Below are 20,520 nucleotides of genomic sequence, written 5' to 3'. Positions count from 1 at the left end.
TGTTTACAGCTGACTGACTTCAGACAATGGCCCTTTAAAACTGCATTTGGTCACTTTTTGCACACAGGAAGCCTCTGGTCTGGCGGTGTATGTTAGAAATCCCTCACATGTCACCTAACCGATTCAACAATTAATAAACAGTAAGTTGCTTATTATGCACCTGATGAGATTTTTCTTTCATTTCCTGAAATTACTTCATGATGATTCGTACGTACAGCAAATCAAACATACGAAGTTAGATCTGAAAAACCCCTTCATGAGATAACAGCTACATTTTTTTTTTTCTAACCGAATTCTTTATTTGGCTCTTTAACAAAATATAGAAGAAAAAAAGTAACTAAATTAATTTGCATGATTCACCTTTTCTTATTGTTTGAGTTGTCATAATTGTTTAGTATTTGGTATTTCTTTATTTATTTCTAACAAACAAAAAAAAAAGCAAGCATCAAAAAATAACAGCTTTGTCAGAAAAGGAACGGGATTAAGTAACAACTTGTTTCTTCCAGGCCCCCTTTTTAATCTTAATTTACTTCCTTACAGTTGTCATAATAATCACTCAAATGTTAGCTTGAAAAAGTTAAAAGAAAATAAATACATAAAACTAAACATACAAATACGTACTTACTATCGTGCAAAAGCGATCCACCTGGGCAGGAGACAAACATCCGACTGCGGTTGTGAGAGAGCTTGGCGTCTTACAGAGCATGTAGCAAAATCAGGAAAACTTTATGTATCATTAACAACTGAGTTTCTGCTTCTATTTAATCACTTAACTAAAATAATTATGTTTTTAAACTCCAGAACGAGTCATTTATTGACATTATCCTTTGGTTGACGTAAATTAAAGCTGCCATTATCAGCGCTTTGAAACCGCAGTACAAGCTTGTTTTAACAAGCAGCGTTTGATAAATAACGCCTTAAAATGCACATAGAAGAGGCCAGTATGCATGTGGGGAAGTCATCGCTGCACTTGAGGCCACTGGATCCTAACAAAGAAGAAAACATGGTACCTCTGGAAGAGTTTTGGCCACAGACGGCCACCGTCCATTCACAACTCTGCTTGGTACTTTATGACATTTCTATGCCTGTCTTTACATTAGATGCCAGTAATTCTTACACTCTGTATCTTTAAGTTTTAAAAATGTCTTTTTATCTGTTTAACCTGAATGAGTTCCCAATATTATTGTGATATGATCATAATTTTACTCAAATCTCCTGCATTTCAGCATGATTTTTATTCTTTAAATTTGAGCTCAATTCAGAATTAAAGAGTATTTTGTAGGATTGGATAACTTTATGGTAAATTGATCACTATTGCATAGGAGTGAATAGCTTGTGTGCATTGTTGGCCAGATCTTTCTTCTTTTGCTGTTTCTTTCCTGCTTTTATAGTCTTTGATTTGTGGACCTGTTTAATTTAATGTGTTTAGTCAATAGAAGGTTACTGCAGAAATATTCTTAATGTTTCCATGAAAAGGACAGAAATTTACCATGTTTTCCTCTAAGTAGCTTCAATGTCTAACAATTATTCATTCTTGCAGGAGCACCACTTCCTGAATGGAGGAAATTCTGCCTTATTAATAGTCATTAAGACGTAGGCTACCAGTCTGAAGGCTGCTTGTTTTCAGAAAACTGAAAAGTGAAAGACTTATAACAACTTTGTAGCAAAACCAGGATTTATGATTAAAAGACATGGATTATGGTGAATTAGACTATTAAAATGGGAAAATATCTAAATGAGTTTATACTGTTTGGAAGTAATTAATAAAGTTAAATTTATTAAAATGATGAATAACTTTGAACTGAGAGAAAGATGGTAAAATAAATGCCAATGTGGGCCTAATATGGGAACTTGTTAGGAATTTAGACAGTAAATTTAGACTTGGAGCGGCAACAGAACGATCCCCAATTCCTTTGTATGACTTTACACATCTCCTTGTCCTTGGGTCAAGTCATGGTCAGTCCAGCCCACCTTAAAGCATTTAGGTGGGCTTTATCCTGCGATGGCGTGGATCTGCAGGTGGTTTGTGGACCAGTCTGCCTTGGACCAGCACAGAAGTATTTTCTTCTGGGAGTCCTGGGTAAGTGTGTCCTCTCATAAGTTGGTAACAATTCTCCTGGGCCAAATGTACATTACCACCTTGTTATTAAGATTGTGACACACACAAACACACCCCTCCTTCGTAAAAACAAAAAAATGTTAATAAAAAAACTTGTTCACTTAACTGGTAGATTTAGAAATAAGAAAAAAAGAAAAGAAAAGAAAAAAGACAAGAACAGAAAAAAAAGAAAAGAAAAAAGACAAGAACAGAAAACAAAGAAAAGAAAAAAGACAAGAACAGAAAACAAAGAAAAGAAAAAAGAAAGCACAACTTGTGGACTGAAAGTCTTAGTTAGAAAAACAACATAAAATGCAGTTTGGTTTGAACAAAAGTAGCCGTAAATATTAAAACAGAAAAAATGAACTGGATTGTTCCATGGAACAATAAACCTTAAAGTCATGGTGGCTGGATGATCTCTGAACGTCATATCAGTTTCATCATAGCCACTTATTCCGCATTTTAATCCTTTTAGAACTTTTACCACAGATTGTAGTACAAACTTTCCAAAGGCAAATATCACAACAGATGTGTGACTCTACTTTTCAGGTTTAGTCCTTCTTATCCCAAGACGTGAGGGGAAGGGCACAACTGTCTGGATTTGTGTACTGAAGTCAGTTTTCTCGACTTCAGATTGGCCAAGTTTTATCTGGTGGAGGGAGACCTACAGAGACTCACTGGGGACATTTTAATGTTAAACAAAATGATAACTTAAGATTGTTTGGTCTTTCTTTATATTAATTTTTCACTGGCATAGTCGCAGTTAAATTCCCTTTTGGGCAGTATCTGTAGTTTTAGGGAGGGTCCTCGGTTTATGGGGAGGTCCTCCATTCTGACGAGCTCAGGACTAGCCAACCCACCATATTACAACCACTCCTGAAATTAAAATGAGAGAACTTGTTAAATTGCATACGAGCTCAGTGTACATCCCTACGGACGCAGGATAAGTCATCACCATTCAGTACATTTACATGACATCAGAAAAAAATCTTTCTGCCAGTTTGGCTGGATCAAAAGTGGAACATCTTTGAACATATAAATGGGACAAATTGCTGAGCATGCTCCATCGTTTGTCCACTGCAGTCTTTGGGGGGGGGGGGGGTATACAGATAAACAGCTGAAAAAAATAACCGTAAAAGATAGCTTGTACAGAAAGAACAAATCTGTAAAGACAAAACAATTCACTTCTCAGTCCGTACTGTTATCAAACTCCGATAAACGGTCAGTCAGATTGTTATTTTATGGAAACAGTAAACCAGAAAAGTCAAATAATAAAAAAGTCAAGAATGTTCCCACCTTTCAATCAACTCATTCCCATCCCATGCAAGTGTACAGAGACAATGATTACTGTTCAGTTCAATTTCCCAGCTGAACTCTCCCTGCATCTCATCTCTTCTCTGAGCTCTTCAAGTCAGTAAAAGTCACTCTGATTTTTACCCTTGTGTTTTTCCCTTTTCCCAGCAAGTGTGCTGGTTCCCAGTTGTGCCCATGTTGCAGTGGAATAAAGCAAGCTCAGCCTTAACGCGATGTTTTCAGGAGGTAAAGTACAGCTTCTCAGCCTTGGACAGTGAGTTTTCTCTACTTCTTTAGTGTTGCTTGAGCCATATCTAAACAGAAATAATGGTGCAAGCAGACCATGAACACTAAAGTACCATTTATAGTACGTTTTCTCCATTTTCATTCATTTTCTACACAGCTTATTCCAATTCAGGGTCTTTAGTCTGCTGAAGATTTTCTGTTCTTGCTGAAATACTTATATATTTTGCTGCTTTGTTCTAAGACCAGACTTGACTCTGGTAGAGAACAATATTGAACTTTTAACTCACTTTTGTTTATTTCATAGTTTTATAAAATAAGTAAAGTTATTCCATGTTTTTTCAAAACTCTTAACATTAGAAAGAAGGAAAAAGTAGCTTGATACTGATTATTTTTGTTAATTTTAGTGTCTTATTCACTCCAAATCCTTTGCGTTTGACACCAGACTACATCCTTGATCTAGTCATTTAGTAGATATTTTTATATGAGTAACTGGGTTAACGTGCTGCTAATGCTGCAGAACCCTGATGTCTCATTTGCAAAACAGTGCACACTCCTTCAGTTTTAATCTTCTAACTCCACAGCATGCTGCAGTACAATACATCACTGCTGCAATGACGTAAAAAGCCTTAACCAGCTTTAGTATGAGCCAACTCATACTGGTTCAAGACAGGAAATTGAGATAACAATTTTAACTCTTAAATCTCCAAAGTGCATAATTATTTATCTTCATATGTATCATCATGACGGCTCCTGAATGAAAGACATTTTCTCATCACTCACACACCAACATAACTTATCATAGTTAATATTTAACTAGAAATGTCCCACTTTATGGTACAAAACCAGTTAACAGCAGGGTAACTTAGAAAATGAAAGTACAGTAAATGAGGATCTATAGCTCAGTGCTGCTGGAAGTTTTCATGCACACTTACATATTTTCAGTGCAATCCCATGTTTACCCAGAATATCTTTTATATCTTGAAGGACAGATTAATCTTGGACTGACAAATTAGCTGAATTAATAATAATAATGATGAGGATGATAATAATAATAATAATAATAGGAAGAAGAAGAAAAAGGATATATATATATATATATATATATATATATATATATATATATATATATATATATATAATTGTCGTATCTACAGTTTCCTTCCTGTTTTGAATTAGGCAATAAATCATTTTACATAGTGCCTAATCACATTTATGGGCCTCATTACATCTATCCTACATCAGTAAATCAATTTGGAATAGTATGGAAATGATTTCTGCGAGTCCTGGAGTATCTTTCACTAATATGTCACAGACATGATGTTGTAGAAAAATGTGTCTCAATGGTCTTTTTTATCATGGAAGTAAAATTTTACCATAATTCAAATTAAAATTGATCAACATAAATGCTTTTTCATTTTCAGAACATACCTGCTGTTTTTGACTCATGAATAAAATTAATAATAAATAATCCAAACTACATTTTTATTTTCTTCTTTGAGACTGCCCATTTAATTAATATTATAAAGAAAGGGGCCATTATTAACATTTCATTTTCAAAAGATTCCCCAGAAAATAGTTACAAAATTCAATTTGAAGCATCGTGAGTGATCTCAGTGGTCAATCTGACATCTGACAGTATCTGACGCTGTGGATGGTGTGCATGCTTGGAGTGAGGCTAATAGCCTACACTGGCTGCTACTCCTTTCAAAATGAATGACACTTTTTTTTTTTTTTTTTTTAAATTTAGGAATGAGCAAATCTCTTCCAAACTTTATGATATGCACGTGTTCAGTTGTTGATACTAGTATCTATTTAGCCAATGGCACGGCTGCAACTCACTGCATCCAGTCATGATGATTTGGAGTCCAAACTGGGCATCAGAATCAGGAAGAAAGGAGATTAAAGTTACTCAGAATGGTCGTTTGTAACAGGGGGGACTATTTCAGAAAAGATCTGCAGGGGTCTTCTCTCACACAACCATCTGTAGCCTTTACAGGAAATTGTCTAAAATGAAAAATTAACTAGAGAGCAGCAGTTTTTTGGACCAAAAAGCCTTATTGATGTGAGAGGTCAGAGTGGGCAGACTGGCTGGAGATGACAGAAAGCCACCAGAACTCCGAAAACCTTCAGGTAAAACCAAGTCACGCAGAACAGCCTCTCTGAAAAACACTAAAACCTCAAGCAGCAGCAAAAATGTTGCCTGGTCTGATGAGTCTCTATTTCAGCTCCACATTCAGATGATTGGACTGGGAAAACCTAGAACTATCCTGTCCCGTATCGATGATTAAGACAAGTAAGGGGTGCAGCAAAGGTGGAAATGTTTTCTAAACACACTTTAGCCATTTAGTACTAACAAGATCATTTAAACCACAGCTTACTGAGTATTGTTGCTGACCATGTCCATCCCTTTATGAGCACAGTGTAGCATCTTCTGATGGAAACTTCCAGCAGGATGATGCACCATGTCACAAAGCTCACATCTCCACCATGAAGACGAGTTCACTGTCCTCCAACGGCCTCCACAGTCACCAGATCTACGTTCATGTACGAGAGATTCTCATCATGGATATGCAGCAACTGTGATGCTTCATGTCAGTATGGAGCAAAATTTTTGAGGAATGTTTCAAACATCAAAACAAATCAATGCTAAGAAGAATTAAAGCATCTTTAAAAGAAAAAAGAAGAAATACTGTATCTTCCTGTTACTAGCAAAGCAGACCTGGCGTAGCGACCAGAGAGTGTTTCACTGTTAAGCCGGAATAGTGTAAGACTGGGAATAAATAGTAATCCTTATTTGTTGATCAGAAGATAATAAAAAATTCCTATCAGAACCGACACTGTCAAACAGCTGATTTTGGTGGAATAAAATGTTCATTTGTAAACGTTCAATTATATCTCACACTTTTCCGACATTCTGTGTCAATAACTGAGATCAAAGCATGACAATGAGACAAACATCGACACTGGCATCCCTCTCATATGTGCAAAAATGAGTTAATGTTGGTCTGACAGGTGTAAATAGTCACAGTAATGCTTTGATTTATATGATTTGGACACATAAGATGTCAGCTGTCATTTCTTATCAGGTTACAAGAGCAACAGGAGCCTGCAGGCAACATGACATGCGGATTTAACAACTATGACATAAAGTTCAGACCATCTGTTCGAACACTTAGTATTTTAGACCAAACTAGAAAAAAAACACTTCCTTTTTCATCTCATCATGATCTTTATTTCACTCAAGTGTATTACTGATGTGAATTTTTAACTATCAGTTTTATTAAGCAAAGTAACATGTAAAAGTTATTTGTCTAATTAAATAAAAAATTATTTTAGTGAAAATGAAAACTTTGCTTTTGATTGCTCTCAGTTTTAATGTTAAAATAATTTAAAAAAAGCAGCTTGAAATGGAAAAGGTCCCTCTTCATCAGGTATTTAAAAAACAATGTGGTGTTAGTGTAAGTCTAAACCATGCTTTTATCATTAATAGTTTAATTCACATTAAGAATATTATCTGTATTCTTTCATGTGCAGGTGCAACTCTAAAGTGTAAGACGTATCTGTTTGGTTCTTTCAGTTCTTTATGTTTTAGTTGGTGGACATCTTGTCTAACCAAAATGATCTGGAAAAAAAAAACATTACAAACAGATGACTTTTTCATTCATTTCTGTATTCAGATTCCTGAATACAGAAATGACCATGAAAAGGTTTACAAGCTTTTACGTGTTCAATCTTCCCTTTGTTAGTTACTGAAATGAAAAATGATGGACAATAGAATACATCTTGAGATAATTAAAACAACCTTAAAACCAAACATCAGTAGTTTCACAAGAAAGTACCATATTATTTTTTACAGTCAGTGCTTCACAAGAATCAGCATCTGAAATACATGATTTTTACATAAAACACATTACGATTTATCCATGGTTGAAATCAGTTGGTAAAACACATACAACATATAAAAAGTCAATTCTGAAAGCATTATAATGTCAAAACATCAGAACTATAGCATCTCTTAAAGTTGGACAACATCAAAATAGAGAGTTCCTGTTCTTTCTTAACTTGCATGATTTCTCTGGCATAAATAGACAAATCTCCACAAAATATTAAGACAAAATTAGAAATTAGGTCATGTTGCTATTATTATCAAGTGAAACTGGCCTTAGACAGAAAAAATACATACATATGTTTATGCTGTATTAGATTTGCCATTCAGTTGTTGATGAGTTTTTATGAACTACATGTACAAGTGAAAACAGCAGCCATGTAAAAACTGAAGACTTTAAATTATATTTGCTAACCACAGAGGCACCTTTAAAGAAAAAAGTTAGCTTGAACAGAACATAAAAACAAAATAAACAAAAAGGCAGTACAGAGTAAAATGCAATTTATGGTTATGTTAGAACTTTATATTCAGTTTTGTGTCTGTATTGTGCGTTATTGTTTTAAACTTAAATTAAGTGGTGTTCATTTGTATTTGTGAGTGTTAGCAAAGCTAACTAAACTGTTAGCAGCAGCTAACCTGCCAGCATGTTAACTGTTTATCTTTTTAGCTAAAATGTTGACGAGCAAGTTCACTACAAATTACAGCTCTACAGTTTTATTATTTGGCAACAATTGTTTTGTTTTTCATAACTATCTGTAAAACAATAATCTGACACTTTAGTATTTCACCGCACTCGACAAAACAGAATACTTGGCAGGAAATAGTATTTCATGAATCATGCTAGCTAATTAACACCACTAGCTAACTGCAGCTAACATGCTAGCACTGCTAGCTCTGCTCTGCTAGCCTAAAACTAAATAAAATTTCAATAAAACTTATTTAGGAGGGGAAGACAAACTGCAATGAATAAATATAAGAGGGAAATCTTCTTTAAAATGATGTCTTTTGCCTTCTTTAAAAAATCTTTAAACATTCAATGCACAAAGCAGCTAATTTTGACCATGGCTACATTCAGGGTTGCTTTGCTTTGTAGGCAACATTGCTCTCTTCAGTTCAGAAAAAAGAAGATCTAAAAACTGTTTTGTGAAATTAAAAACTGGGAAGAAATATTATTGTAAGGAAAAATATAAATATAGTTTCTAGACAATAAAAATGGAGTGGGAAATATTTCCTGAGTTACAGAGAAGGAATCAAAGTACTTAATGTGGCGTTATTAGAGACAATTCTGAGCTCTCACCTGTATTTAAATACAGAAAAGGTTTTCCATGCTTAAGTTTGGCTCCCAAACTGTGCTGTTAATAAACCTGCATTTTTTGTAAGCATTATTTGCAATTTTGCACCACTGTCTTTTGTCTTTAATGTATATTTTATGTGCCAGTTTTTATTGTTTTATACTTAAAGGATGAATAAAAGTAAATTGTACAGCAAAGATCACATTTTTAGCCTTAACCCTGCTAGGCTCTTTACACGATCTGGATTTAAAGGTCACTGCTGTCCAGACAGCAAGCTATTGCTTAACATGTGTTCATACAAACTGAAAGTGACATGAAGAAAAAAAACTCAAAAATATGCAAATATGAAGAAATGTACTGACTAAATCTTTACTCGGAAATGTTTTAGGTTGAAATGTTAATGCAGCAGGGTTTCAGTTGTGAAAACTCAGTCGGAAGAGATTCCATAATTAATCTGCACATGATATTTTAACTGGAAATAAATTTAGCACGCAGTGTTATGTGAGCTGACCTTTTCAAGTATGTGTTCCCTAATCGAAATGTTGAAATGTTTTGTCAACTTCTCTAGCTAGCAAACACCTGGGGTTTGAGGGGTGACGGCAGGTTGTCATTGTCCGTGTTGTTTGCATCAATGGCAGAAACACTGCAGGAAAGAATCTCCAGTGGGTATTTCTCCAGTATGTCATGCACCTCCTGCTGTACACTCTGAGACCAGGAGAGGAGATCAGCCTGGAGGCTCTGAGCTGCTTCCATCAGGGCCTCCTGTCGACTGCTTAGACCCGACAGCAGCTCCAGATTGTGGTTGAGCTGTGCCAGAACTGGGTTGGTGGCGGCCAGGGCGACTCCTGGACCAGAGTGGGGCCACTCACCCTCTGAGCTGCTGCATCGCGGGGAAGCTTGGCCTGACATGTACCGCTCAAATTCCTCCGGGGAAAGGTTGAGAGACTGAGCATCTAACTTCTCTATGAAGGCAGCTGCACAGCACTAAACAAGATAAACACTCTGTATTAAAATCATGGCTAAGATTCTGGCAGATGATGTAGAATAAGCTGAGTCACAGAGAACCAGATGGCCTTACTGTTATGCATTAAAACTCACACATATGAGACTGGCTCACTGAACTCCTGTCAGACGACAGCATCTCATGACAGATTTTACAAAAAAAAAAAAAATCACAATATCATTGTACTGGTTCATGTTGTTGGGTAAAATATTATTTGTGTATTATTTTAAATTGAACACCAAACATTTGTTTCCTTTATTAAGGTAATATAAACTTTACATATGGAAGCTGGAATGATGTGAAATAAACCACTGAGCTTTCAATAAGAAGGGCTGTGTTTGTTTCCCATGTTTTACAAAAGCATTTTTTTTAAACTTCATTTTTTGTCTACAATTACAGTTATCCTTTCTCAACCTGTGTCCTGCAGGTTCTCCTAGTGTCCCTGCTGGAACACACCAGACTCGGGTGAATCAGGTGTGTTACAGCTGGGACGCTTGGAAAACCTGCAGGACATCGGTCCTCGAGGACCTGGATTGAGGATCCCTGCTCTACATTACCTTTTCTACTTGATATGTGACATACATAGTGTAGATTTCAAAAACAGGTTTAGATTTACCTTCATAACTATTTTTACTATTATTTAATCTGCTAATCCTTCTTAATTTAATGTTGGATGAAAGGGTTTGTTTATAAAATGTTAAATAATATTTTAAAAAAGATTAATTTGTTTTATTTACCAAACTGTCCAACAATAGAAAAAACTATTATAATAAGAAATGCATTTTTATATTTTGTAAAATATAAACCAGCAATATAAGGATTTTTCCTTTCAAATTAATTAAAATTTATTATTAATATAAGAATTTTTTTAATATCCCTGGATGCACTAAATTTTACCATGTGAACTGTCTGAACTGTTTACAATAAAGCCATTAGCCATATTTCCATTTCCAGCTGCAGGTTAGAATACTTCCCATGCTGGCTGACAGATGTCCATCTCTTGTTGATGTCAGCTTACCGACAGGAAGACTTAAATCATAAAGTCTTACACAACTCAACCGCATTTAACCAGCTTCAGCGCTCCGGTTCAAACTGACTTTGATGAGAAGTGAAGGAGGAAATGAAAGGAAAAACAAAAACAAAACACAGACCAGGTTGGTGAAGTAGTATCCGTCCTCTCCGGTCATCAGTCTGCTGGGGTTGCAGAAACGAGTGATGTACTGGATGTTGGACTGGAGTCGCGGAGGGTTCGCCTTGAGTACGATGTAAATAAGCGCGGGCAGAAAGTCATCCGCGGACGCCGGCTCATTCTTGGTGATCCTAATGGCGCTGAAGATGTGTTTACTGCAGCGTGTGATGCATGCAAGTTTGTCCCGAGGAACCCTCTTCGAGTCCATTTCAATGATATCTGGAAAAAAAAACAAGAAGCAGAGGTGGTCGTTGGTTCAAAGCATCAAGTATTTACCAGAACTGACTGGTTACTTACTGGTTTTCTCACTCTACTCTGATACTATGCTTTATATGATGAGGTAAGTATGGACAATATGAGCCAAATGAGCTAAATGAGGTAAAAATGACTTCAGGGGCTGAAACTAGTTCAGAGATTTCTGCCTATAAGGTTTCAGCCTCCACCTTATGTGTACTAAACCGACTTAAGAGGCTCTTTATGAATTGAAAGTCACATTTCTTCAACCTGTAATTGCCTTGACCACATTTTCAGAGACTTCAGGGATTTCTTCATCCATGGACACACAGAGCATCTGGATGGTCACCCAGTGTAAAGCCCTGCAACACGAGCAATCATCATAGTGTTGATTAGTGCGAGCTCCCAGCAGTTCACAGCTTTTAAATTTCCTTCTTGTCTGCTAATGACGTCACAGTCACATTTTTACAGTCAATTTCCTCCTGAGATGTTAACACATGCAGGCGGCGGCTGCCACTGTGCATTCGCATGTAAGAAAAAAGTGTAATCAGAAGCACAGACAGGAGTTTTCACAGACGGCTGGAGATGTAAGACAAGCGCTGTGCAGCGGGGCTTACTGTCAAACAGCTCATACATATGTTAAACATGAAATATCCATTCTTTTGTTGCAATATGTTCAGTACTAATAACTCAAATTGATGAAATCACAAGTCCTTCATGTGAATCCAGGTGGGCCCACCTTATCCTGTTCTGTGTGGCCAAATCCTTCTTCTCATCATCGGTGGTCTCCGGGCAGAAAACGCTCTTATACAGACGAGTCATGATGTATTTTTCCACTTGGTCCATCACCTGCTCCACAGATTCTGAAGAGCCTGACGGACAAAGGTTTAATGAGTCCGCATGAGATGCTGCTGGTGCTGCCACCTTGTGGTTCTCACTGTACAGCCTCTTTGACTTGTTGGGAACTTTTGAAGCATTATTGGAAAAGAATTGCTGAACTTTGCAGAAAAAATTACCTTTAAAGTGACTCATCAAGCGGTCGGCCAAGCCCTGGTAAAAGTCCTGAACACACTCCGACAGTTCGTCTGCACTCAGGTCCTGCTGAAGAAGTTAAAGGTTTATAAGGTATTTGTGAGCGTGTGGACCTTTGTTTTGCCCTAATCCTCTGCTCAGCACAACCAACCTTCTTGCTCGACATGTTCAGAAGAAAAGCTCTGCACTGCTTGTGGATTTCCCGGCCAGGTTTATGAAGATTCTTCAAGAACTCTAAAAAGTCTTTGGACACTTGGTCCGTATCAAAGCTGGCATGGCGGCTAATGGAGGGACTGGGAGTCTTGCCCTCCTGGGTTTCTGATGAGAAAAGCATCAAACAGAACAAGTTATGCAATGGATACCTTCCTCTCCACTGGAAAGTAGAAATACTGAACTTTTGACAGATGTTCTCAATGAGGCTCTGAGAGTGATGGGCATCTATCTTGCGTCCTGTCTCTTCTCGAAGCTCTTTCAAGCCAGTAAAAGTCAGTTTGATATTAACTTATGTCTCTTGCTCTGGGCCTTTCATCCTTTTTTTTTTTTTTTTTTTTTTTTTTTACCATCTTTTCCTTCAATAATGTCCTCCTGCATTTCTTTACTGAATCCACCATGGTGTGCCTTCATAACAGCTAGTGTGTTCACATCTAGTTGCGGGTGTGTGACATGGTGCTTAAAGCGAAACTCTGCGATCACATGATGCTCAGGACTGGAAAAAGACGTTGTGAAAATGAGGTTTCTCAGCCTCAGGATGCTACTTGGCTACAACTTCATGAATACGCACAGCAAATGACCCATTAAAATGGATTATTTTTATTTTTAGGTCAGAAAGTCATTTAGAGCTACTTAATGTACTTAAGTGTTTGACTCACTGCATTGTGAGTAACAACAAAAAATCTGCACACTTTTATGTGAATACTGTGGAAAAATGGTACAAAGCTGAGGAAGTTCCAGCCCTTCTTTCGTCTTTTCAACATCAATGAATTGAGACCCTTTTGCAAAGCTTGGAAATTTGTCTTTGGAGACTTTATTGCTGCGTTTGATTGGACTTGGAAGTCATAATGGCATCATGACCCGTTTTGAGAGCGTTTACGTTGACAGATTGGAGAACTTGGAAAACCAACATTAGCAACAGTTCCTAATGTTAGCAAAGAATCTAGTTCCAATGTTTTCATTTTGTCATGGTTTGGACTTTTCATGTCTTAGTTTTCCTGTTTTATTTTGTAGTTTTTCCTGTTTAGCTCCCTTATGTTTTGTTTAGCTTTTCTTACTGTTGATTTAGTTCACCTGGGTTCATTTAGTTCATTTGTTTCACCTGTGTCTTTGTTGTGTTCAGTGTATTTATACCCTCGGTTTCCGATCTATATTGTGTTGGTCACTCCCCTGTATGCCTAGTGTCTTGTTTTCCTGTGGTTAAACAATAAAACCAGCCTTGACTCAGCTTTTCTGTCAGCTTCTCTGCAATCGGGTCCACACCTCACCTCCACCGGCCGGGACATATTTAGCATTTTGGACACGATCGCATTACAAAGCTCCACCTTTAACTCTAATTTATTTACAGTTAAACAACTACATTTAGACAATGTATTTTTACTCTTGGCTTTACTCACTGTTGATTTGTTAGGCAGCCATCTGTATTAGGTAAACTCACGGTAGGTGGATTTGCTTCAACTTTCAGAGCCAGATTCCTGACATTAACATCGTATTTCTGACTGGGGAACTCGGAAAATCTTACTTCGAGTGCAAATCGAACACAGCGTTAGTGTTTTTACAGGAGCCGGTAGGAGGCAGCTGGGCTAACTCACATAAACTAACTTCTCCTTGGATAGCAGCCTAATTCTCAAATCATTGTGACTGATGCAGTTTTGTTGTTACGATCCAGTTGTGTTTAAACATCCTCATCATCATTCTTAACTTCATTTGTAAAGCTAATTTTTTATCGAAACCTTCAACTTCCTGGATGATTCCAACACATGTTGTGGTTTAGTTTCAATTAGCTGTTGGTAAGTCTCTGACAGACCGTAACACCAGCGAATGATTAATATCAGCACATGAAATTCAACAAGTCAGAGTAGAGTTGTTTGTAACACCTTTCTTGGATGTGGTTCGTGATGAAGGACTGAAGAATTTTTTCACAGTTGTCACTTTCCGAGTCTTCTCGTTGGTTTTCTTCTCTTCGAACTTTGAGAAGGGGCCCAGCGAGGTGTGCTGCTGGGGTGTGTGTGACTGGGAATGTGCTCCGTGACTGCTGGCATAGGCTGCCTCTTCTTCACGTTGCAACCTGGACAGGAATAAAATTTACTCAGTGGACAAGCTGTTCTTATATAAAGTGGATATATAAGCATCTCTGCAATACAAGCAGACTGCATGAATATTTAGGACGATTAAAGGCATAAAAGATCTTTTTCAATCTTTTACTTGAATTTTTTTTGTATATGTGTCTTTTAGCAGCTATTTGTGCTGATAAATTACAACTTTGTTTAATAAAATTATGAAAAAGAAAGAAATTGAGCTAAATTTCTGTTGAACTGGCCAAATAACAGATGCATACCAGCCTATAAATAAGCTTCAAAGAAAATGTTGAGTCTAATTTATCTGTTTTTTCCTCTGGGACGTTTTGGGGAAGCAGGAGCAGCTGGATATTTTGAAAGCCAAATAAAAATGATCTCACTTTTCTGCCAAGGCCCAGTCGTCCTGGATCTGCTTCTGCCGTACCCGCTGGTACTCTTCTCTCCAGCACTTGGAGCACAGGCCCTGCCACGCTGTGTTTCCATAGTAACCGCATCCCTTTTTGCACAGAAGGTCTGATTGGTCCACGTGTATGCCCCGTCGCTCCGTCCGCTGACTCATAGTGCCGGATGACCTGGAATAAAAAGTTCATCCTCTTATTAGTGTATTTGTATGCACTGCAGGTCAAACTTGTCTCTCTGCTGCCGCGCAGTCATGTCTTTCAGATTATTACAGTTTAAATACACAGTCTCACACGCAGATCCCACACCTTACATACACCTGTCAGATATGTTTAACGTCAATGAATCATCTGGAAATAAAAGTGTTGTGATGTGTCTCTACTGTCGATTTCATTTCCATCTATTTGTACTCTTCTTGCAAATGACTGAGTCTGTACTCAAACTTTAGTTATAATCTGTTCTAAAGATGATTTCTGAGCTCAGACCATTTTGATAATCTACCCATACCATTATTCTGAACAGTGCAAAAGGCATTTTGTGAAGACAACAGACTAAAATGATGAACATCAAAACAAGCGCAGCAGCGTTGTCATGCCGTTTCAGATCAGATGGGTCAGATTTCCACTAGTTTCCAGTACGATAGGCTTCGGCAAAGGTTGGTCTCTTTGTTTTGTCACTGCTTGCTCTTTGGAAAGGAAATAAATTGGAACGACATTTGTCAGTCAAAGAAACATTAAACTTAAGACAAAAGTAGTTGTTTTAAAATCTGTCCGGTAAAACCCAGATGAGTCCTTAAAAAGCAACAAATGTCAAACAAGATGCTCTGATTTCTGGCAGAAAACAGCAGCATCACATTTCTGGCCGCTGAAGCCCATGCGGTGAAGACTACAACTGAAGGAGTGTGCTTTATTCCTGCTGCAGTTCAGAACAGGTTGAAAAGACCCGACTCGCTGACTCATGGTGCTTAAAGCCCCATGAGTCAGCGAGTTTTTTTCTCCTGCTGAGGGAAAAAGTGACTCTTTGCTTCACAGATGTAGAGGCTGCTAAAATATTAAAGCTCTGTTTTTGTCCAAATTCATTTTAAAGGTGCAGCCGGCTGAATGATCAGTTTTTCATCTGGTGTGTGCAGTCGATGTTAGGAGGGTTGTTAAAACTAGGCCTGTTACAATAACTATTTTTGCCATGCGATTAAATGTCTCAGAATTTATTGCGATAAACGATAATATTGCATGAAGCGATTATTGTTATTTTGAGACCATTTTCAACTAAAATAACAATAATGCTATAATAATGTAAATACACCATTTCAAAGATCAACACACTTAAACATTTAGCTCGATGTGCTGATTAGTTTATGTTCATCCAGTCCCCAGTCTGCTAAAATAGATCAGGATTTCTTCTGGGGTTTTGGCAACATGTTTATCTGGAACATATGGTCTCTAAACACCATGTAACACAGTTACATAGTCTATGGTCAGCTCATATAAGGGGACATGTTTGGACTTGACCAGAAGTAGAATAGTAAAATGTTATTTTTCATGTCATTGTAAAGTTGTAGAATTGATGTATTTAACATGTATGTTCATCCAGGCGATTCATACTGGCTGGGAAATGTTTGCAACATCTTTCAAAATGTCGACTTTTTAACAGTATTAAAAGGGCAGGATCACTTTACAAACCACGCTGTCTGAGTGCACACCATGTTGCACCGTCCTGTTGGTAGCTAATCTGTCGGTTAAACACCCCAGTGGTCGTGGATTGTCAGGAAGATGGAGCTAGCCTGGTTGTAAAGATCTTAAGTGCAAATGGAAGCTTGTTGTTTTGCTGTGTTTAATTAAAATTGTCTTCAAAACAAATGCGGCAGAAAAGAAAAGACAAATGAAAATGACTGCGTCTGGCATTTTTTCTTATCGTCCGATTAATTGACTTACTTATTGGCATTAAGTTAATGTGGCATTATTACATCATTTGTCATTTCCAGTATGAATTCTTTCACAAAACAATGTTTTGATTTGATTCAGCAGCCAGTGATCGATATAAGATGATAACAGGCGCTGATTTAACACAATGACTTTGAAGTATAAACTTCAATGGTGATGTTGTGTGCCCTCACTCAATGGTGTCGTGGGACGGGAATAAGTTGAATGATGTCACAAAACATCAAGAGTGGAATGAAGTATAAACTTTATTGGTGATGTTGTGTGCCCTCATTCAATGGTGTTGTGGGAAGGGAATCCTGTTTTGCAGAGCTGCTTGCTTATATCACTGAAGAAGGTAAACTGAGCATGTGAAACAACAAAAGTTATGGTCTCATGGTGTGTGTGTGTGTGTGGGGATGGTTGGCCACCTCCCTAGCGCTCCCACGTTATGTTGCAGAATGAGGGGTATTAAAGCGGGGAAGTCCCGGACTTCGGTGGAGTCTGCTGCGGGTCTATCTGATCAGGACGCCCAGCTGGTTTTGGCACTCTCTACCGGGGTTGTGGGCTCCCCAACCTATTAGCGTTACGGTAAGAGCTGGAAACTGAAAAGTGCCTTAACTGATGATGTGTTGCTTACTCTTGTGCTGCAAGATTAATAAAATGCTGAGTTAATCATTGGGCTAAGAGTTTGTGTGTTCATTATTTCCCGACTTCCTACGATCCTGCAAAATAAATAAAAGTGTTTCATTACAGACTTCCATACATATCAAATCCAAAAGAAGCAATAACAACATCAGAATCTTATTCCTGTATCGCCCTCTCTTCCTTCCCTCCATCGCGCCACATCACCGGCCTATTAAACAACCTGATCACTAACACCTGTGCAACGGCTCATCGTCTTCACCTTTTCACAGCCGTATATCAGTCCCAGTCATCTCTCACAGAGCAGTCTTCACTGCTCTCCGGCCAGCACGCACCATTTCTCCTCGTCTCTCCCCTGAGCCAACCAGGAGGGACTTTCTAACCTTTTTTCTCGCTGTTTTAACAACATCTTTTGTATTTTTTAATAAAGCTGCCACTACTTGCACTTGCCTCCTCCATCTGCATGCTCTCTGACGTGACAATTCTCTGGCTCAAACAGACTTTTAAATAAAAAAAGACCATATTCTTTCAAGTAAAACAGACTTTGGCACTTTCTGTGAGTTGAACTTTAAAATTCTCACACTATCTAAAAGAAAACTGCAAGAATGCATGTCTGTTTGTAGAGAAAAACCGGGATATGGTGTAAATCTTACACTTATTTAGTCTCAAACTAAACATTTTAAAGATTTACTTACAGTAACCATGATAGTACAGTCTGACTTGAGCATAGTGACACAACATACCAGCATTTTGTTCATCATTCAGCATTGCATTGACTCACTGAAATTTCAATAAATACTCTAATGTAGGTTTATGTATTGTTACATCCTTATTAAACACACAGTACACTGTTAACCATTGCTCAAGTATAAACACAGTTATTGTAAAATATGTAAAAGCAGCTTTGCTGTTTCTAATGAAGACATTTAAACGTCTCATGACTGCTGCTGCTTTATGAAACTCTTCATGTGGTTAGATGGTCACCTATGTGTGTGTTTGTTTACTTCCATTAGGACAAAGCTGTCTTCATATTAATGATGGAAAGTTTCAGTGTAGATGCACTGTTAGACTTCAGAAGCTGTTGTTTTGATGATTGTTTTCTGCTCTCATTATAGCAAATATCAAAATCACTTGACAAAACTCTCAAAACACCTGCCGGCTTTCCTGCTAAAGGAGCATTTAATAAAACTGTTAGAGATGTGTTATTGCAGCTCAAAGATCAGGTTCAGAACTTCCAGACTCTCTTCAGTGAAGGGTCTGATGGGATTATGTTAATATTTTCTTATGTTGTCTGTTTTCTGTCACGAGATCACTTTGGCCGCAGTAACTGTCACAGTGGTTTTGTTTAGTTCCTGCCAGAGGTTTCCTTCCTGTTAAAAGGGCGTTTTTCCTTCCCACTGTCGCCATTGTGATTGCTCAGGATGGGAGATTGAGTTGGATCTTCCAACTCAATCTGTTGGTTTCCTTATATAGGCTATTATGAATTGGCTTTTATTATGGGTTTTTTTTTGTGTGTGTGTGTGTGTGTGTCTGTAAAGCGTCTTGAGATGACATTGCCGTGGTTTGACGCTATATAAATAAAGTTGAAATGAATTGAATTTCTGTAAAGGTCACGTGACATGATTACATTTAGTTTTAGACTATTGAACAGTTCAGAGAGGCCCCAGTGACTGTTAGCATGTAGCCCTGAAAGCAGCTTCTGCCTTTTTATACACAGTTTACATGACACGAGCATAATGTAGCTTTGCATCCACATGTCACCTGAGGTCAACCAGCTAACAAATATAGCTGTGTGTCCTCAGCCGTCACAGGAAAACTTCGAAGTCAGGAAAGATCTTCGCGTTTCTGGTAATTTCTGATGGTCTTTGTGAGCATGTCGTGAACTCGCAGAGCTGCCTCGGCACTCACCTGTTAGTTTCACCGACTACAAGCAGGAATAGATCTCCTCCTCCTCCTCGGTGCTTCTGCTCTGTGAGAGGAGCGGACTTACAAGGTCCAGTCAGTTACGTCACCCTGAGGGAAAAGCGGAAGTAGGCTACAGATGTCGCACGAGCCTGAAAACAATGCTTAGTTGACGGTCTCAGAATACCTCCGAGATATTTGTTTCAAATACCAGCGATTTATTAAGCAAACAGATGTTACACTGAGAAAAACCGCTGATTTCGTATCGAGGACTAATTTTAAAGGTATAATAAATGTCGTCATCAAAACCAGGCGAAAGTCATGTGACTGACGGAAAATACCGAGCGTTTCGATTCTGTACGACAGAGTTTTTGTTTATTTAAATTTTTATTTTTTATACCGAGAGGGCTCAATAATAATATTAGTAATAATAACAGTAATAATAATAATATAATAAGAAGAAGAAGAAAAAGAAGGAAAAAAAGGAGGAGACAGAGAAGAAAATATGTCAGAATCAGAAGCACCTTTACTTTCAGTGTTGTACAACAATGAAATTTGAGCAAGACTTTCTTAAAATTGTGTCTTTTGACATATTTACAAGTATTAAATAAAATGAAGTTTAAAATATTTAGAATTTTTTTTAAAAAAGGACAATGTATGTAGAATACAATGGAATAGTGCATTGAGCAAAATGTAAACAGTAATAGGCCAGATGGAGAGAATATAGAGTGTAGTCTTAGATAGTTATTGCACAGAAGGACCAGCTTTATTGCACATTTATGAGCAGTTTTTATCACTGCTATTTTGAATTGTTCAATGTGATTATTGCTCTCAGAAAGAAACTGTCAAGCACAGAGATAAATGTAACATCCAAATAGCTTAACTGTAAAAAGAATACAGAAATCTGACTATACTTAAAAATAAGGTAAGGATTGAAATGACATTTTAAAGAAAGAGGAATGAGAAAATGCATTATTTTGGAATTATTTTTGAATGATAGTTTAGAAAAGTAAAATATCAAATTAAAAAAGAGTACAAGACTCACACTTTTGCAATCCAGCCCAAAAAGTAGAATAAAATAAGATAAATGGAAAAAA

General features: G+C 37.4%; 1 protein-coding gene across 2 annotated transcripts; it reads right to left on the bottom strand.

The window, feature by feature from the left end:
- Positions 1 to 8,299: 8,299 nt before the first annotated feature.
- On the bottom strand, positions 8,300 to 19,455 carry rabgef1 (RAB guanine nucleotide exchange factor (GEF) 1). 2 transcript variants are annotated; one of them, XM_079247094.1, is made up of 9 exons: positions 19,430 to 19,455; positions 14,942 to 15,133; positions 14,361 to 14,551; positions 12,425 to 12,591; positions 12,258 to 12,342; positions 11,981 to 12,113; positions 11,512 to 11,603; positions 10,970 to 11,226; positions 8,300 to 9,799 (listed from the first exon to the last, which is right to left on the bottom strand). In XM_079247094.1, the coding sequence occupies exons 2-9, from the start codon at positions 15,118 to 15,120 to the stop codon at positions 9,380 to 9,382; spliced, it is 1,524 nt and encodes a 507-aa protein (XP_079103220.1). In that variant the 5' UTR covers positions 15,121 to 15,133; positions 19,430 to 19,455; the 3' UTR covers positions 8,300 to 9,379. The 2 variants fall into 2 exon arrangements, with proteins under 2 accessions (XP_079103220.1, XP_079103221.1); XM_079247095.1 differs by having other exon boundaries at positions 12,258 to 12,339.
- Positions 19,456 to 20,520: the final 1,065 nt, after the last annotated feature.

This window comes from Telmatherina bonti, assembly GCF_933228915.1.
Source record: "Telmatherina bonti genome assembly, chromosome: 10".
NCBI lineage: Eukaryota > Metazoa > Chordata > Actinopteri > Atheriniformes > Telmatherinidae > Telmatherina > Telmatherina bonti.
This window is presented reverse-complemented; position numbering and strand designations above follow the sequence as displayed.